This window comes from Pseudochaenichthys georgianus, chromosome 15 (genome assembly GCF_902827115.2).
Source record: "Pseudochaenichthys georgianus chromosome 15, fPseGeo1.2, whole genome shotgun sequence".
Classification (NCBI taxonomy): Eukaryota; Metazoa; Chordata; class Actinopteri; order Perciformes; family Channichthyidae; genus Pseudochaenichthys; species Pseudochaenichthys georgianus.
This window is the reverse complement of record NC_047517.1, coordinates 23,411,512-23,431,422: the sequence shown is the minus strand read 5'-3', so window position 1 is coordinate 23,431,422 and position 19,911 is coordinate 23,411,512. Positions and strand designations below refer to the sequence as shown.

The 19,911-nt window shown below is 42.4% G+C and overlaps 1 protein-coding gene across 2 annotated transcripts in view; it reads right to left on the bottom strand.

The window, feature by feature from the left end:
* Window positions 1–628: 628 nt before the first annotated feature.
* antxr1d (ANTXR cell adhesion molecule 1d) overlaps window positions 629–19,911 on the bottom strand; it is a 29,707-nt gene continuing 10,424 nt past the window's right edge. For both annotated transcript variants that reach the window (XM_034100110.1, XM_034100109.1), the window contains exons 5-18: window positions 19,774–19,804; window positions 19,616–19,689; window positions 19,219–19,287; window positions 19,044–19,124; window positions 18,871–18,931; window positions 14,519–14,617; window positions 14,311–14,380; window positions 7,608–7,686; window positions 7,240–7,335; window positions 6,838–6,876; window positions 6,606–6,704; window positions 6,372–6,536; window positions 6,190–6,270; window positions 629–1,774 (exon numbers count right to left, since the gene is read on the bottom strand). In XM_034100110.1, coding sequence (XP_033956001.1) covers window positions 1,499–1,774; window positions 6,190–6,270; window positions 6,372–6,536; window positions 6,606–6,704; window positions 6,838–6,876; window positions 7,240–7,335; window positions 7,608–7,686; window positions 14,311–14,380; window positions 14,519–14,617; window positions 18,871–18,931; window positions 19,044–19,124; window positions 19,219–19,287; window positions 19,616–19,689; window positions 19,774–19,804 — 1,320 coding nt within the window. In that variant the 3' untranslated portion in view covers window positions 629–1,498. The remainder of the gene's footprint in view (window positions 1,775–6,189; window positions 6,271–6,371; window positions 6,537–6,605; window positions 6,705–6,837; window positions 6,877–7,239; window positions 7,336–7,607; window positions 7,687–14,310; window positions 14,381–14,518; window positions 14,618–18,870; window positions 18,932–19,043; window positions 19,125–19,218; window positions 19,288–19,615; window positions 19,690–19,773; window positions 19,805–19,911) is intronic.

Sequence of the window (19,911 nt, the reverse complement as noted above, 5' to 3'; positions counted from 1 at the left end):
AGCTGTAGGTTGTTGTGCAGGGTCAGTGAACATACCATTAGCCTCGTGTGTGCCCCAGATGGATTGCAGCAAAAATGATTCATAGCAACCTCCTAATCGCACTCTTTTGTGTCTGAGCTCAGTGTGTCAGTCGGCGTCTTGGAGGAGAGAAGCAGATTTCCACGACTCAGTCAGGACACTCAGAGCGGTGAAGTGTGTATTAAAGGGGCTTCAGAAAGTATTTCGGTAGACTTTTGATTGTCTTACTACACAGTAACCATTAATGACAAGATGAGAACCTGTTTTTAGAAATTTGGTATGAATAAGAATTATGTCAGTGCAGTGATGTTACAGAAATGACCTTCAATAAACCTAAAAGCAATGAAAAATATTAGTATTTAGTTTCAATTTTGAGGCCTAACAATATAAATGTCATTGATTGTTTATTAGTGCTTGAGTAATAGGTTTAATTTAATAATGTGCTTACATTACATCACCAAATATTGCATCTTGCAATATCCAATTAACTAATGAACATGTCATGTTTTTCACTTGCTGCGATCTGAACTGATTTACAGTATGACTGCAAACTCCTATTGAAATGGTACCACATTTTTGAAAAACGTAAATAAATCACTTCTAGACAGCATTTAAAAAAACATTGTTTAATGGAGACAAACACAAAAGGTTGTTATTTAAGAAATAATGCAAAAGATAATTTTAGTCACTTAATGCAGTACAATAAACATTTCCTGTGTACTCTTTGCTAGTAAGGCCACAAATACATCTGATGCCAAGCCAGAATGCTTCCTAATATCCATCTTAACATTCCCCTAACTCAGATGAAGAAAGCCAGAAACCGACCTGACACTAACTAGAAAACAGATGCAGACAGGGCTTGTGTTATAATAAATAAAATATGGAGTAACTGTCCTGCAGTTGCAATAGTATCACTGAACCGTTACCCTAAAATGTCCCCAAAATGCAAAAAATTGTGTTTAAAAAGATGAATTAGTCAGATTATTTTTTTAAAGAAAGTGTAAAGTAAAAAAAAACAAAGCCAACATAAATGAAATTCCAATAATCTTTCTCTACATGCTGTATTTTCCTCCACCTACTCATTAGACATTATTCTCTACCAACCCTAAGTAAACTATTTACCCTTATTAACACTAAAATAACTTTCAGCAACACTTAAGTTTCCAAAAATGTTTGCACATCCTCTAACCATCACATTTAATACTGTACACACAGGCTTAATCAAGTAACTACATGCTTGTTGTTTATATAATGTTTGCATTTTTGTTTTACAAAAGTTTTCTTTATGAAACTCAGTAGATTTTGATATTGAGATAAATACATTTCTGCTGTCCAGCAACAAAGCACAGAGCTCCAAATCAGAGGGTCTGGCTTTTTAAGATTGAATGTCTGCTGTCTTCAGGATGAAAGACTGACATGGGTGTTTTATGGAATTAATTGATGTATCACTTTGTTTAGTAGGAGGCCCCCGTGTTCATCATCAGATCCTGGGTGGGGGTCGAGATGGTGGGGGTGCACGGGCTGGGGGTGGACCTGGAGGGGGTTGGTGAGAAGGGGGGGGTGCGCGGGAGGGTGGCGTGGTGCGGGGCCCTCTCGACGGAGGCTTGGTACGAGGGACAGAGTTGGACACAAGAGGTCGCTCTTCGGCGGGCTGAGGAGGAGGAGGAGGGGAGGGGGAGTGATGAGTGCGAGGAGGGGGCCGGTTGCTCGGGGTGGACTCCCCATCTTTGACTCGCTGGAAATTAATACAGCGACCCTGGAAAACACACAGACGGACATCTTTTCAATGCAGAGTACAGATTTAAATGCAGTGCATCTCAATGAGCTTGTTAGATCCAAAGGCCATCAGGGTGTGTGTGTGTGTGTGTGAGAGTCTTTGCCAAGCTCTTATGACAGAGGCGTGTGTGTTCCTGTCTGTGGATGGCACACAGAGCTGCTTCTGTCCTCTGTCCACACCTGCACCACAATAGCTGTGATGCTAGCATAGACACTGACAACGTTATCTCACACACACACACACACACACACACACACACACACACACACACACACACACACACACACACACACACACACACACACACACACACACACACACACACACATACACACATGCTTTTGCAGTCTGCAGCTTTACCCATTTTCCCTCCTCTTCTGCAGGAGCCTCTGCTGTGACTTGGCCTCTCTTGATGCAGAACAGAAAGTGGTTTATGTCTCCTATGTGGTTGACTTGTTGGGATGTAAAGAGGGGATTTCAATATCCCCACAATAGTTAACAGAGGCCCCTTGGTGTTTTACATAATTTACAAGTCAGGGAGAATGGAACGCGTCTCTTATTGTTCTCATTGATGGTTTCCCTTGCGCGCGCACACACACACACACACACACACACACACACACACACACACACACACACACACACACACACACACACACACACACACACACACACACACACACACACACACACACACACACACACACACACACACACACACACACACACACACACACACACACACACACACACACACACACACGTCTTGCTCAGTCAGTGTGTGTGAAGGATGTAGAGTAGGTCCCGGTGTCACAGACCCTTGGTGGTCTGATTATAACACCTTATTAAACAGAGAGGCCCTAAAGTCACACAGGGGCCAATAAGAGGACCGCAGCATCAGTAGCTTTGAGGGGGCCTTTGTGCTTGTGTGTGAGTGTGTATGAGGGCTGTGTAATTGATTGGGGTCCGCCCGGTTGGGGGGGGGGTGACTGCTTCAGTCTTGTCGCCCCGCCGTGGTGAAAAGGCCAGTTTGTGAGCAGCAGAGCAGCAGCACTACACCAGTGAGAGCATATGGACACGATGAGAACACAAGCTCATGAATATGAGTGTGTGTGTGTGTGTGTGTGTGTGTGTGTGTGTGTGTGTGTGTGTGTGTGTGTGTGTGTGTGTGTGTGTGTGTGTGACTGTAAGCATGCCTCCACCAGAACATATGGCCTGAATGAAACCTCAGCCTCGTCATGAATAATGGAAAGAGAGGCAGGGAAAGGTTAGGGGGCTGGCTGCAAGAGAGCACCAAAAACACAACATTGTTGATGCTTTAGAATATTTGCAAAGAGAAGATTTGTTGCACTTCTCGATCGATAGATGAGGGGTCAGCAATGTGCCACTTGCGATGGTCAATCTCCCCTTGTACCCCTTTGGCTGTGATATCTGTCACTTTTCCCTGTTGGTGATTGTTTACTTCAAACCCTTGAGTTCTTTTCTAGGAGAAAAACAAAACCCATAAAACACCTCCAGCATCTTTCTTCAAAAACACTCCTCTGTCTAGCCTCCGTTTCTCCTTCTGAGCCCCAAGAGTTTGCCCTACCCTCCCAAACACACATGCACCCGCACACACAGCGGCACACTGACACACACACACAAAGCAGATACTTTGCGGCCGTTTACAGGGAACTGATGCGAGCACACATTTGACAACATTATAGTAAAGAAAATGTGAGGAAAACCAGGGTGGAGACGCACATCTGACCTGACAGCTCTGCCTGTCACTTCACATGACAATTCAGAAATCCTCTCACATAAGGAAAATGCTCCATGTGTGAGTTAAAACACTTCACAGGCTACATATGCTGCTCTGAAGCTTGGAATAAGGTGGGGGTATCCAAATATATTTAAGTGATCTGTTTCTGTTTCTTTGGCCATACCAACAGCGGTGAATACCATTTGTGGTGCTTAATCTATTAGACAAATTATATTTACACAATTAAACCGTTGATTGTTTTATCCGCCATTCCTTGATCAGTAGTTACCACACTTTTTTTATCTGATATAACTCCCTGACTCTCTCTCGTCTAGTTGGAAAACAATTACTGTGCAGTCATCCAACTGGTTGATACTCAATGCCAGATATAATAAAGTGAACTGTTTTCTGTGGAATAACTCTATGGAAGAAATATTCCCTATAAATATGTTGACAGCATTGTCTTTCCTTACGACTGAACGTCTTACTTGAAACAAGTGGTGCTGATTATTAATTGTTGAGACAATTAAACAATCTCTGTCAACTAATCAAAACTATAAAATAAGGTTAAATCTCCATTACAAGGGAGTAAGTGGATCATGAGTTTATGATGATTTGTCAACAAATTTGACACCACAAACATAAATTCCATTCACCTTGATTGAATTTGACACACAGCCTTAGTTAAACATGAACTGTCTGCATGCTCAGATAGTAGAGGCAAATGAGGAAATCTGTTTGTTTTTGTATTTTGAATTAAGTGATTCTCTAAGTGAAGTGATGGGTATTAGGGGAGGTTCTGCTGAGCTCGTTTGTGGCCCCTGTGTGTGAGGAGGACGCAGGGATGGTGGCGCCCCTGTGTTCGGCTCTGTGCTGTGCCAAGGGGCCATCAGAGCCATCAGAGCCATCAGCTCTGAGGACAAAAGAAGGGAATCTCTTCTGTCACAATATGGCTCATGGCCTTTCAACTCCCCATCTGTTTGTGTGACGCTCACTCCTCTGGAGAGCTGATGCAGAGCTGACACACACACACACACACACACACACACACACACACACACACACACACACACACACACACACACACACACACACACACACACACACACACACACACACACACACACACACACACACACACACACACACACACACACACACACACACACACACACACACACACACACACACACACACACACACACACACACACTAGAGAGCGATCAGATGCAAACTGGAGTGTGGCAGAAACTGGCAGCCCCGCTGATGGCCGTTTGCAGATGCAGTGATGTAGGAGTAATGTGGGGAGAAAGCAAGACAAGCTCCTCCTGAGCTGATGGACAACAATCTGCGTGGAGAGGTCTGATCCGCGCTAGTTATCGCTGTGCTTTTTGCCACCTTGTCGGACTCTTTGTATTCCTGCTCTGCTGTGTGTCATTCAGCTGCAGCATCTCGCTTTCATAGAGATGTTCGATACTACTGTGGGGACTTCAGATCTGAGCCTGGCTTTTGTCAAAGAGAAATCCTTAAATCATTTGTCGTCTTTCATGTCTGATATGGCTATTATCACCAGTTCTGAACAACTATCGGCTTTGCAACAAAAGTGCATCTTTTACCCCGCTCGGAGAAGTGTCATTTTTATTTTCCTCAGTTAATGACTCGTGAAGGGAATTGTGGGGGTCATTGTTGAAACACAGCCCGTCAGAAAGTGTCTGACAAAGACTCTGGAAACTCCTGCTCTGACAGAGATTAATTGTTCTGCGTAGAAAAAAAAAATCTAAGATGGAAAGAGAGGATCAAACCATTGAAGATGACCAGTTTTATAGACTCTAGATACAGTAGACACACACTCAATGCTACTGTTACATCGTTTGGATGAATCATGCCTTTCAAAGAGCAAATCAATACATTAAACAGCTATTTGGCCTCTGCTATGAGACGCGACAATGCAACCATTCACAGCGGAGCAGCTGTTTCACCATGACAACCAGTATAATCATGAAAACATGTCGGTGGGGTATGGGATGCCTTACACAGGGTCAAGGTTAGATAAGAGGAGCCGCTCTGCTCTCTGGTCCTGTCACACACAGTGATGTCATCATTTAGGACTTTTCAGAAGCAGCAGCAATGTAGCATTTTGATATTTTAAGCTAAAATAATACAAAGTTTGACACGTTTTTATTATTATCACTTGAAAGTCAAGAGTGATGTGTTATTTGGAAACAAAATAAAACCCAGTCAATTCTCATAGGCCAGTACAGAAGAGTACAGTGCTCCTTGTGCGTGAACAATGGCAGCTTTGTCTAAGAGAGCGATATCAGTGGCTCATTGACTCACTGTGTGTGTGTCAGTGTGTGTGTGGAGTATCCGCACTGAGCTGCTGTGTTGAAGATAGTGCATGTTGCTCAATGACACATGTTGTCTTTATGCAATGTGACAGACATGTAATGCGGATGCTCAATGGTCCACAAGATGGAAAACCCCACTTAAATCTGTACCAACCGGTTCATATTTAGGTGGTTGTTACCCACAGGGCAATCCGCAAAATGACACATAATTACCAAATTGGTTTTTAGTCATCATGCCTGTTTTTGGCACATTAGATTTTTCTTGTAGTGTTTCAGGTCAAAATGCAGTTGAGTGTGAGGCTCACCTCGTCTCCAGACTGTGGTCTCATCAGAGATACTTGGTTGTAACCTCTCCTGAACAGAGACCACACAGCATCTAGCTTTCCCTGAGAGGATCAAGAAAGAGGAAATAGGGTCATAGATTAATAATAAAAAACAAAACCTAAAAATACATGGTAATTGTAAAGATAATGCTTAACAGACTAACCTTAATGGGCGAGTACCACTTCCTCGGCTCTTGCGGTCCACGTCGTGCTTTTCGTGGTTTGGGCTCATACGGTTCAAATTCCTGATCTGGCATCTTTATAACTGCATTTTTAGGTTTGTCCAACTTTGCCCCTTCCTCAGTCGAGCCCTTCTCCCCCCATCGCACCTAAGAAAGACTCATTAGAAGGTATATCTTTTTGAGTGTATGTGTGTTTGTCTGTGTGAGAATACATACCTCCATGCGTTTGATGCCGCCCACTCCTCTTCCTCCATAGTAGGATGCATCCACTGTGGGCCACCTCTTTTTGGGCATCCCATCTTCATCGTCTGACTCCTGAGAGCGAGACGCAATTACATGAAACATCACCTTATCTCCCAAACATACTAATATTGATATTAACAACATCACTACCCTATCAATAATGTCACTAATAAGTGGTTATAATGAGTGAAAAAACAAGTCTTACTGGCTCTGGAGGAGGAGGTGGTGGAGGTTCTTTGATCACCTGAAGGGAAAGGAAGAAATGCCATGAGGGAGCCAGATATATAATCAACAGTGGTGGGTAGAGTAAACAAAAACGGTTAAAACACTCTTTAATTTATTATATCAACTGTCCTCAACAGTTAATAATAAATGTGAAGTGCAATTTTTATTTGCATTAAAGTGCCATATTAAGAAACAGTAAACCAAAAAAATACATGTTACTATCTATTAAAAAACAAAACACTTTCACTGTCATTACTGAATCCTGAGAGGAGAGGCTTGGATGCAGTCTGCAGTGTAAGCGTGTGTGTTCCCTTTCTACCCACCACTGGTAATTAAACAATGTTTTAAGTTTGCATACTGATATGTCTGAAGTTCTACTTACCAGAGTGCAGCAGAGAGGCCAGAACCACCACATCATCAGCAGCGCCAACAACAGGAACACCGCCGACAAGGACACCAGCACGATGGTGCCGTCAAACTGCACATAGAACAGAGTGACGGGAATTAGATTAAACTGGATTTACAGATGATGGACGAGAAAATGGTGAAAATTAAAAGCCAAAGTACTCACAGCCTCCTCTGATGACAGACACAACAGAGGAGAGCTCAGAGAGGAAGGAGAGAAGAAGAAGACTAAAGAACGAAGAGAAAATATAAGGGTGAAAGTTTTTCAAATAAGGCTGCATGCCAGAGGGAAATATCGTGTGTTTTTTTGTGATAGAAGTGAATCTGCACACAGGATGTACTCACACATTCAGTGGTAGTGATGTGGACAGAGCTGGTGATGTAGGAGAGGCCCTCATTCATGCTCACCTGCAGGTAGATCACCCTGGGAAAAAACAACAGCTTTTGACTGGTTGTATCATCGTACAAGTTGCCCGGGGTGTCAAACACATTCCTCCATCTACTGTGTCCATACTTGCAGCCTTTAAAGCAAAAATCCGCATGCTGACATAGACACAAAACCAGAGTCTTTAAAAAGGTCAGGGAATTCTCCACCCTCAGAAGGAATCTTCTGTTTGGATCAGACTCAGAACTCTAATGGGGAAACCACAGACAGCTAAATTACTTGTTATTCTCCAGAATCCCGGCTGATATCTGCAGGTAATTGCAGGAAGACAAGCAGGGCATAGACAGGACACAGGAGCAAAAGTTCAGTCTTAGTTGGGCGGAGAGTGAGGTAGATGGAAGCAAAGACTATACGGGATTGAGGTATGAGCGGAATATGAAGTTTAGTAATTCAGGTGAAGGGTTTAAATACAAAGATTATCACCATGAAACTTCCCGAGTAGATTATTTACATAAGGACAATATTTTTTGTATTACAACTTTTCTTAAATTTTATGTTTAAACATCCAAATAAGGTGTTTTTTATCCAACTCACTTTCTGCGATTTAAAGAAATCTATATCTCCAACTACATACCCAAATATACAAAGTGTAGTAAATGAATATCCAAATATGTTTTTAGATGTTGTCTTTTCACTAGTCACTAAGAGAAATCATGTGGTTGAAGCAAAAATAGCCAGAACGCCTGTAGTGAAGAAAAACAAGACAAGAGGGTGGATACGCAGGCAGCTGGATTGTTGTTCTAGGTTTGGGAAATAATTGAGAAAGGCTTCTTGTGCCGTTCTTATGGTTTTTAGGGGGGATAGACAAGGGGGGCATTGAGCTCTGGGTTTAGATTTGAGGAGGGGGGAGGTCACTGCAGGGGTGGGGAGGGAGAGCAGAGGGGAGGAAACAGAGTGGGGGATGGTAGGAGGAGGGCCTTTCCTGTTCTACATCCCTTCAGCACTGTCTCTCCCTTCTGAGACCCCTTCTTCCCTTCCTCAATCACTGACTCTGTTTTCGCCTCCTCACCCCTCCTGTATCCTCTCCATACCACTGTAGCTCGTCTCATAACTCATGTTGACACTGACTTCAGAGGGGGAAATTGGCGGTGCAGGTGCCACTCATCTTTTCTTCTACTTCTCCCCCCCCTTTCCCATTATATGGCCAGGCCTCCTTTCAGGCAGGCAGGGGACGCGGTGCTATCAGCTCCTCTCTGACAGATACATCTCAGCCCCTATCAATCATTAAACTGTTCACTATATATGTCTTTGCCCCTGTGTGTGTGTGTGTGTGTGTGTGTGTGTGTGTGTGTGTGTGTGTGTGTGTGTGTGTGTGTGTGTGTGTGTGTGTGTGTGTGTGTGTGTGTGTGTGTGTGTGTGTGTGTGTGTGTGTGTGTGTGTGTGTGTGTGTGGGTGGTGTGTGTGTGTGTGTAGGCGTGTAGGCGGGGGAGCTGCATCCGGAAGGTTCCCAGTCAACATACATTTGTGTGACAGCAACGTCAATGACTTCATTATATGCGACAAGGCTTGGGTGGAGCAGGAGGTGAGTGAGGGTCTCTTTGGGGTTTTGGTAAGAGGTGATGCTGGGAGCTGGAGTTCCTCCGACTTCATGCAAAGACTTCACAACCCCAAAACAGGAAGCAGTTCACCTATAATGTGATCTGACATTTCCGGGCAACAGCTTATGATTATTTTAGATCAAGTTTGTTCAATTACAATGGAAAATGTTGCTTTCTAATGTAAGAGTAGGCAATCTCTACACGTTTTTATCAACTTTGGTACTTAAAACAGATAAAGTAATTATCGTAGGTGACTTTAATACTCATGTTGACGATGATAAAAATAGCCTTACTGTTGCATTTAACTCTATATTAGATTCTGTTGGTTTCTGTCAGAGTGTAAATAAACCAATCCACTGCTATAATCACACTCTCCACCTTGTTCTGACTTATGGTATTGAAATTGAGCAACTATTAGTCGAACCGCATAATCCTGCTTTATCCGACCATTTCTTAGTAACTTTTGAAGTACTGTTACGAGACTACAAAGCATTAGTCAAAAGCTCCTGCAGCAGAAACCTATCTGTTAGTGCTATAGCCAAATTTAAGGAAGAGATTCCACCAATACTTAACTCGATAGTATGTCTGCATGTAGGGGAGGAAACTTATACAAAATGTACACCACCCCAAATTGATCATGTTGTTGATAGTGCTATAGATGCGCTGCGAATAAAATTAGACTCTGTTGCTCCTTTGAAAAAGAAGAAAATAAAACAACATAGATTAGCTCCATGGCATAATGCCGAAACCCGCAAAATAAAGCAAAAGTTGAGACAACTTGAAAGGATATGGCGTTCCACTAAACTTGAAGAATCTCGTTTAATTTGGCATATTACTCTCAATGAATATAAGAAAGCACTGCGTAAAGCGAGAGCAGCCTACTACTCTTCATTAATAGATGAGAATAAGAATAATGCAAGATTTCTTTTCAGCACTGTAGCCAGGCTGACAGAGAGCCATAGCTCGATTGAGCCTTCTATTCCCATAGCACTCAGTAGTAATGATTTTATGTGCTTTTTTAACGATAAAATTGTTACTCTTAGAAACAAAATGAATGACCTCTTGCCTTTGACCAGTATAGTGTTATCAACAGCTCCCGGAAACGTAAGTTCTAATATTACACTAGATAGTAAACTAGAATGCTTTTCAGCCATAAACCTTGAACAATTAAATTCAATGATTCTCTCTTCTAAACCATCAACGTGTATGTTAGACCCAATTCCAACTAAGCTGTTGAAGGAAGTTTTTCCATTAATTAGCACTTCTTTATTAAATATTATGAATATGTCTTTATTATCAGGCTATGTTCCACAATCATTCAAAGTAGCAGTGATAAAACCGCCTCTTAAAAAGCACAACCTCGATCCAGAGGTTTTAGCCAACTATAGACCTATTTCTAATCTTCCGTTCCTCTAAAAAATTCTTGAGAAAGCGGTCGCAAAACAGTTGTGTGATTACTTAAAAAACAATGATTTATTTGAAGATTTTCAGTCTGGCTTTAGAACACATCATAGCACAGAGACGGCTCTAGTTAAAGTCACAAATTACATTCTAATAGCCTCTGACAAGGGACTTGTCTCTATTCTTGTTTTGCTCGGTCTCAGTGCTGCATTTGATACTATCGACCATGATATCCTATTGCAAAGACTAGAGCACTTAGTTGGCATACAGGGAACTGCTTTAGGCTGGTTTAAGTCCTATCTATCTGAACGCTCTCAGTTTGTACGTGTCAACGATGAATCGCAAACCAAAGTTAGCCATGGAGTGCCACAGGGCTCAGTGCTCGGACCTATTTTGTTCACATTATATATGCTTCCGTTAGGCAATATTATAAGGAATCATTCTGTACATTTTCATTGTTATGCGGATGATACTCAACTATATTTATCAATCAAGCCTGATGAAATGAATCCTCTAAATAAAATTCAAGACTGCCTCAAGGACTTAAAAAGGTGGATGACCTTAAACTTTTTGATGTTAAACATGACCAAAACTGAAGTTCTTGTACTTGGCCCGAAGAATCTACGAAACAAATTATCTAAAGATATACTAACTATGGATGGCATTAATTTGGCCTCCAGTGAGACTGTAAGGAATCTTGGTGTTATATTTGATCAGGATGTATCCTTTAACGCCCACATAAAATCAATTTCAAGGACCGCCTACTTCCATCTACGTAACATCAGGCATATCTTGCCTCAAAACGATGCAGAGAAACTAGTCCATGCATTTGTTACTTCTAGGCTGGATTATTGTAACTCTTTATTATCAGGGAGTACCAAGAAGTCAGTCAAGTCGCTTCAGCTGATTCAAAATGCTGCGGCTCGTGTACTAACCAGAGATAGGAAAAGGGACCACATTACTCCTGTTCTGGCTGCCTTACACTGGCTCCCTATAGAACACAGGATAGAATTTAAAATTCTTCTTCTCGCCTACAAAGCCCTTAATGGGCAGGCGCCATCTTACCTTAAATAACTCATTATACCCTACTGTCCTACTAGAGCATTGCATTCCAATAATGCAGGGTTGTTGGTTGTTCCTAGAGTCTCTAAAAGTACAATGGGAGCCAGAGCCTTTTCTTATCAAGCTCCACATTTGTGGAATCAGCTTCCAGTTTGTGTTCGGGCGTCAGACACCATATCCGTTTTTAAGAGTGCGCTTAAGACCTTCCTTTTTGATAAAGCTTATAGTTAGGGCTGATTAGATTCAGCCCCTAGTTTTGCTGATATAGGCTTAGTTTGTCGGGGGACATCTTACTTCTTCCTTCTCTCTGTCTATACCTGTGTACTCTCATGTTCCGATTAACCCAGCTTCCCCAAATTTCTTTCTTTTTGGTGTCTATATACGCTGGGATCCGGAGTCATGGATGATCCTGCGGTCCTGTGTCCTGCATCGCGAGCCCTGGATCTTGAGTCGTGGCTGTGGTCCTGGATCATAAGTCCTGGATGGATATCCTCGTGGATTCATCTTCCTGTTATACACACATGCATTTCCAAACATTTGGACTACCTATGTTGCAAATGTATTATCTTTTCAATTTATACACGGCATCTATTGCACGTCTGTCCGTCCTGGGAGAGGGATCCCTCCTCTGTTGTCTCCCTGAGGTTTCTCCCATTTTTCCCTTTAAACTGTGAGTTTTCTCCGAAGGTTTTTCCTTGTACGATGTGAGGGTCTAAGGACAGAGGGTGTCGTATTGTCATACTGATATTCTGTACAAACTGTGAAGTCCACTGAGACAAATGTAACATTTGAGATATTGGGCTATATAAATAAACATTGATTGATTGATTGATTAGTTCCTTTCCTGATGTGTAGCACATTTCTAGGTACACACATCTAATTCGTTCCCCCTGTGTTTTATTAATGCCTTTCATTTACTACTAGTCACTTCATGATTCTGCCTCAGACAGATGCTGTGATGACTGGCTTCAGTAGTTAAGCTTTAAAGTGCATATTTTGCCTCAAAATTCAACTTATGAAAACACACTGTGTTTAATTCTGGGTAATTCTATTCACTGAGGAAGGCCATGAGACAATGATGAAGGCCTAAGACAAATCATGCAAATGGACCTTGTGCTCAAACCTAATTGTTTCTTTCTTTACATTGACAGATGTAAAAATAGTTAAAATATAAAATCTGATGATCTTGGGTGATGAGAAAGAGAATTTGGTTTAGCAGACTAAAACAGCGCTGTGTTGGCATACAGCAGTACACAAAGGGACTTGTTTATTATATCAAACACCAGTCCAGCCTGTACAGTGGCCCTCTCTCACTCACCTCACTTCACATTTCCATATCTATCTGTCAGTGTTGCACTGCAGCCCAGAACTCATGATCCGGCTGTTGGCCTCCTCTGGGCCCTTCAGCCATTCATAGCCGACTTCCTCTTTAGTGGCACTTAGGATGATAAGGCAGTGCTGACTCTGCTCTAATGGTTTTACATGGAAGGACGCCTCCTTCAGGCACCATTGCAGTGAGTAATGATGATTTTTGCTCCTCTCTCAGGAGGAGCAGCACCCCCTGCAAGAAAACCCTACCAGCTACAACTATTGTTGGATTGTAAATGAGGCAAATTGACTTTTTCCTTGAAGGAAAATCTCAGGAGTTAGCAATAACATTAACGCTCATAGCTACTTTGAGCACAGAGCCATCGTTACTGGCATTCATTTCACCGGTGCTTTTTCCACAAAGTAAAAACGTCTGCAGTAGAAACGGTCAATTGTTGCTGACTGTTTCTGATGCACTTATATCCTCTGATAGTTTCCCTTCCATTTCCATGCCACATCTGTGATAACATGCAGGTAAAAATAATACTGTATGTGATTCTTAAATATGGCTGCTGCCACAGTGTGAAAACATGTAGTTTCTTCCCCATCTCTGAACAGTACTTCCCCTTCGAAGCAGTACTTTTCACAAGCAGACAAGACAAACTCAAATCACGCTACAAATCTGAGTGACAGCAACAAGACAGATGATGACTGGGAGGTGTCTGAGGCCGCGGGCCGGAGTGTATAATTATGTACGGGACTGAAGGCATCGGGGCCGGGGAGGCTGCTGGGCCTCGGTCCATCGCTACCCCACAAGAAACTTCTGCTCTGAAAGACCAGGAGCCAAGCTGGAAGCCCTCAGAGGAAACTTTACACTGCCCTGCCGACTCCACTCACACTTTTGCTCTCCCAAAGTGTCAGACAGAGATTGGGATACATCACACAACACCCAAACACACACACACACAGTTGAGAAGGTCCTCTCCAGCAGGCTCTCATTAAGTCGTGTTCCTGGGCTCTACTCCTGTTGTCCCCTTGTGATTGGTGTCTGGCTTCGTTAGCTGTGACAAACACTGATTGATCACAGACACTCAATGACTTTGGCCCTAATTTGTTCAAGGACAGCATTCTTCTGTGTCCATACAAAACTTGGGTGCAGCTGGCAAATATCTGGGCTCAGAGCGTTACAGCTGAATGCGGAGAGCTTAGCAACTGGACTGATGGCTGATTATGAGTGTGGGGGGGGGGGGGGGGGTGAAAAGGCAGGGGCAGCCAAAAGACATGTGCAGCTTACCTCCCAACCTCATCCACGACAGGAGCAGGACAGAGCAGGAAGGTATCCTCTATGTCAGCTGGTCTCTCATCTGCACAGGGGGAGACAGGCACACTTTATATAGGAGAACATCTGCAGCCTAAACCTGGTTCTCACATTTTTCTTAAATGCACAAATCAAACCAGATGATGCATTAAAATGTAAGCTTGTGTACGGTTGCGTAACTTACCCACACTGTGTGTATCATTCAGTTTGAAGCTGCAGAGCACCTGGTCAGTGTTTCTGGCGTGGAGGAAGCCATTTCCTCTCACCACCACCTGGAAACGCTCTGAGGGACACCAAGAAAAGGTAAGCACCATTATTAGCAATATCCACATTTACACATAACCATAGTAAAACACATATTTTCAGCTGTATGTAAGAGAAGTTAAAGATACAAATCAGTTTCCTATTTTAGTTCAGTTAAGTAGAACAATATTGCTAGCAGGCATCTCCTTTCCCCAATGTGCTCAACTTCGGCAGGCGATACTTGTGCATGCCTCATTTCCGCTTGTTTATATTTGTGTGCTTGTGCGTGTATGTGTGGAAAGGCCATAATAAGCTCCAATGGTGCTAATGCTAAAAGTGCTGCAATTCACAAATGTGTGCCATGCAGTTGCCAGAAGGTGTGTGTGCATATGTGTGTGTGTTGTTGACCTTTAGCTTCCCCCAGGCACTGTTAAAGCGCACTGACAGTGGCTTGCCAGCATATGCTGGAGTGTCTATGTGGCTGCTACCCAGCATATGTTAGAGAGCGGGGAAAAAACACTTGCTTAAAAACATGCCTGCAGGGCCCAGAACAGCACAGCACTGTCAAAGTAGGTCTGACCTTACCTATGGCACCATTAACACATGTCTGTATGCATATGTATGCAATGTAGTGTACATACTGTATGCGTATAGTGCCTTTGTGTTTTTCAGAGGAATGTGTAAGCATGTGCATGTCTTCATTATGCGTTTGAACGTGCACATGTTGGTATTTGTGTGTGTGTGTGTGTGTGTGTGTGTGTGTGTGTGTGTGTGTGTGTGTGTGTGTGTGTGTGTGTGTGTGTGTGTGTGTGTGTGTGTGTGTGTGTGTGTGTGTGTGTGTGGTCTCTGGCTGTGCACTCAGCTTTCCTCTAGCATTATACTGGCTAATAGAATTGAGGGTTTGCCACACCTTTAACATTTAAAGCTCAAGCGTGAAGATCACTGGATAAAAACGTCATGTTGGTGTATATGTGACAGTATTTTCCTAAAGGTCACACTCACTGCTATGAAAAGTCATAAGTACAGACACACAAACTAGAGGTAGCGTTGAGTGGAGAAAATAAAATCACTTTACCGGTCATCTCTACATATTTACAGATGCTGTAAAAATGTTTAAGAGTGCAGATTGGCTATTGGATGAAATCCAGGAAGAAAAGTTTTGATGTGCACGACAGATGGAAATACAGCTCACAAAAGACTGGGATAAGTTGTATGTACTACATATACAATATGGTTATCAGATAATACATATTACTCAACTGAATGCATTAGTTTGTGCAGAAAGTGTAGTTATCCAAACTCAGAAAGATAAAACCTTCAATAAAAGTGTGTGCTTATTTACAGTTGTTCAATGACTTGCAATGTGTCAATACTGCTCATGTCATTTATTTAGCTAGACTCAGATAAGTATACACACAGGAACACACTAAGACCACCCAACTAACTACATTGCCCATGCCCACAGACAGCCAAATATATTTACTGTTAACCATGTTCCATGTCTCCTCCCTCCTCCTGCCCTACTTCTTCTAGAAAACACAACCACAACACTCATTAATTACAACAATAAAAATACATTATAATAAGTTTGATTGTATTTATTTCACATTAACTTATGGTTTATGTGGTTTGCAGCCACAACAATGTCCCACTTAATTGGAGGGTTTAACACAAATTATTATTATTGCTCAGTGCAGTGGCTGCTTCAGCTGTCACACTCCCCCCCTTTCACGCAATGTTACCATCAAAAAGCATAAGCTGCACTGAGACAGGGCGGATGTCCACACCAGTGGTCTTTTTTTCAGCTAATTTTAAATGTAATCTTAGTTATTATCACATTAAGTGAACGAAATTCAGTTTTCTGGACTAAAATCTTAGGCAATTTAGTCTCACCATAAGCAAAGAAAAAAGCAACTATGTTAGTACACTTTCAGCCAATGTTGAAATATTACACATTTTTAAATCATGAGCTTATATTTAACATTTAAGTCAATGTAGTCTAGCTAAAATGTCCCCTTGTTTCTTTAACCCAAGCCCGTTGTTATGTTTACTTTAAGTGTTGGAGAAATAAACAAATTTTACTCCAATGACAACTGTCTTATTGCAGACTGATAATGGTCCCACTATTTTAGAAAGTAAAATTTGATATATAAAATGGCTTTATTCACCAGGAACAGTGTGGTACATTGCACTTTGTTGACATGTAACAGTTTAACATCTACGATTAAATACTTATTTATCCTGAGTCATTGTGTGTTGTCATTGATGGGCACACAATGAAAATGTCTCAATCTGAACATCTTCTACACACACCCTGACACACCGAGGCTTGATGGGCTAAAAGGTCAGTGCTGTCAGACACATGGTGGGCAGGGACTGGTGGTGCGCTGCTGACATGTACAACACATGCTCTGCCCTCTCCTCTGTGGCCACATGTTCATTTACATCTACACCTGAGCGTCTGACAAGAATTACATTTGTATGAATGTGTGTCTGTGTGCAACTACGCACACGTTCATGCATGTGTGTTTCGTGTGCGTGGAGAATATGGGCTACGGCTTGTCCGAACGGCGGCTCTTCAATCACATTAGTGCGACGGGACAGTGAAGGGCAGGGAGGGGCGAAGGAGGGCAGAACAACAGGGAGGAAAGGGTCAGACGTTAATGAAAGCAGCAATCTCTGCTGTCATGTTAGATCTAAGGCCCAACTCTCAGTGTGTGTGTGTGTGTGTGTGTGTGTGTGTGTGTGTGTGTGTGTGTGTGTGTGTGTGTGTGTGTGTGTGTGTGTGTGTGTGTGTGTGTGTGTGTGTGTGTGTGTGTGTGTGTGTGTGTGTGTGTGTGTGTGAGTTGGGGGGGGGAGAATTATTGCTGTCATGTCTGATAGTGGGGCCCAACGTTCACTGTCCGGTCTGATGGCCTGTTTGCAGGCAGCTCGGTCTGGTCACTTCAAATCAATGTGAGGGACATGTATGTATGTGTGTGTGTGTGTGTGTGTGTGTGTGTGTGTGTGTGTGTGTGTGTGTGTGTGTGTGTGTGTGTGTGTGTGTGTGTGTGTGTGTGTGAGCTGACTAAAGAACATCTTAACGTGTGTGTGCGTTTGTGTAAAGCATGTCTGTTGTGTGAATATGCGAGGAGACGGAGAGAGAGACTGTCACAATACCTATGCAATACGTCAGTATGTAAGTACATGTAAATGCATCACTGTGGATGGATGAGGGAAGAAGGTTACATTCAAACCTCTTGGGAAATAATAGCAAACTCCTGCTAAATTGTGCTTGACAATAAGATTATATCACATTCTACTGCAAGAACAAGCTTTGAGCGAGGGACACAAGTTATTTTCTTTACAGAAACGTAAAGCACAAGATATAAGCATTGGAAGTCTAAAATAAGAGCTGTAAAATATTCAAACACATCATGTCACAACAAAGAGTTTGCCTTTTGCCAAGCACTATAAGCATCAGCACATTAACATCGTTGTCCTTCATTAATTAGTCCAGAATCAGGCCTTGGTTTAAGTGGGTCTTTGGTTTCTTAGTTCACTGACCATTAGACTGTTCATCAATCGAATAATAAATGAGGCTGTTGGAGGATATTTGGGCACATGTTGAGTGACACACTGAGGCTCTGGCAAAAGGCCAGTAATTATCACATGGGGGCAACTCTAATATACCTTCCTCATTTTTGTCCTTTCAAGGCAATATTTTCATTGCTCGAAAATCATTTCTCCTCCTATCTTCTCCCAATACTTTCCCTTCTTCATATCCCCTCTAATGGATGCTAATCTCCTTTGGTTGTCCTGATAGCACTGCCGCAAATGCACTCTCTTAAGTGAGTCCTAATAAGGCCATGTCAGAGCTCATTCATCCTGCTGGCTACACATAACAGCTCTCTCTCCCCGTCCCTCTCACTTCCTGAAAATGCAGTCCAGACGCATGAGAGCTGGACATGAAAGAAGAGTTAAGAAGCAGGACAGGGTTGAAACCGCCTTTTACATATACAATGTGGCAAACTAGGCCAGAGAAGCAGCCATGCTTAAAGATTCACGGCTAATTCCTCTGACCAACACCCCCCCCCCCCTCCTCTTTTTTGCACACACGCTGTGCTGAAGCGGCTATGCTAATTTCCCCCGGCCGTGAATGACAATACGCTCTCTGTCACTCCGCGGACACAAGCGTCCATGCGATAACTCAACCTCATGTTCCTCTCCAGAGGATGACTGTCACCTGACACAAAGACACACCGTGACCACCTTCTGTCTTGATAAGGAGGGAAAGCCCCCTGCCGCTCTTACCTCCTGCGCACACACTGGACGGCTCGGCCGCTAGAATCTCAATGCAGGACTTCTTAATGATCTGAGAGATAAGACAAAAAGAACAAACAAGTCACAAGACCATTTACTCACATAGATGTGTATGTCTCTGGATGTCAAAGAGTCTGTATGCTTGTGGTTATTATGTGTCATACCGAGTCAATAATTCCCCTCAGGGCTTGGAAGCCTCCCGTTACAGGAAACACATGTTCCACAGTGTCTGCAATAGTGGCAAGCTAGAAGAACATACAGACACAGAAAGAACAATTATTTTAAGTAATTTGTTTTTTCATGTATTTGCTAAATGTACTATCCTTCTGTGGATGCTACCTGAGTCTTGTTGAATTCTTTGACCCCTACACAGTAAACAATGGCTCCCATTGACCTGGCCCTCTGTGCCTGCAAACAAAGGACAAATAAACATAAAAAAGTGATTTTGAAGAGATTCTGGATTTTTTTTGGGGGGGACTTTCTCAGTCCCCACAGTAGTAAATTACACTATTGTATGTACAATTTACAATTACAAATAAGCACTGAATTCATAAATGATGTCCAAAAATGTGTTTGGGATTTCACATTGTTATGGACCTTTGATCACCAAATAAAAATTGGTGCCAGTAAACACAAAGTTGCCACCTTCAGTCACAAGAGCCTCAAGTGTGGAAACATTAGTTTTAAAGTCCCAACAAGTGACTTTAATCTAAAATATTTAAATAACACATCTTACCTCTCGCTGAGCTGTATCAAACTGCCAGTCATTTAGTTCTCCATCGGTCAGAGCGATAATCACGCTGGCTGTCCCTGCAAGACACAACATATTCATGTTCTCTGAAACAATGCACTTAATGTAATCTAATGCAAAAAGCATAATTATACAAGGCTTACCTTGCTTCTCTTGATGAATCTGTGCATTAGCCTGCAATTGCAAAGAAGGCGTTTGTTAAGTGAGTTCAGTTAAATTGACTAAGATAGAAATTAAATGAAGAAATACTTTATTTTTACATCGCATTAACCATTATCCTA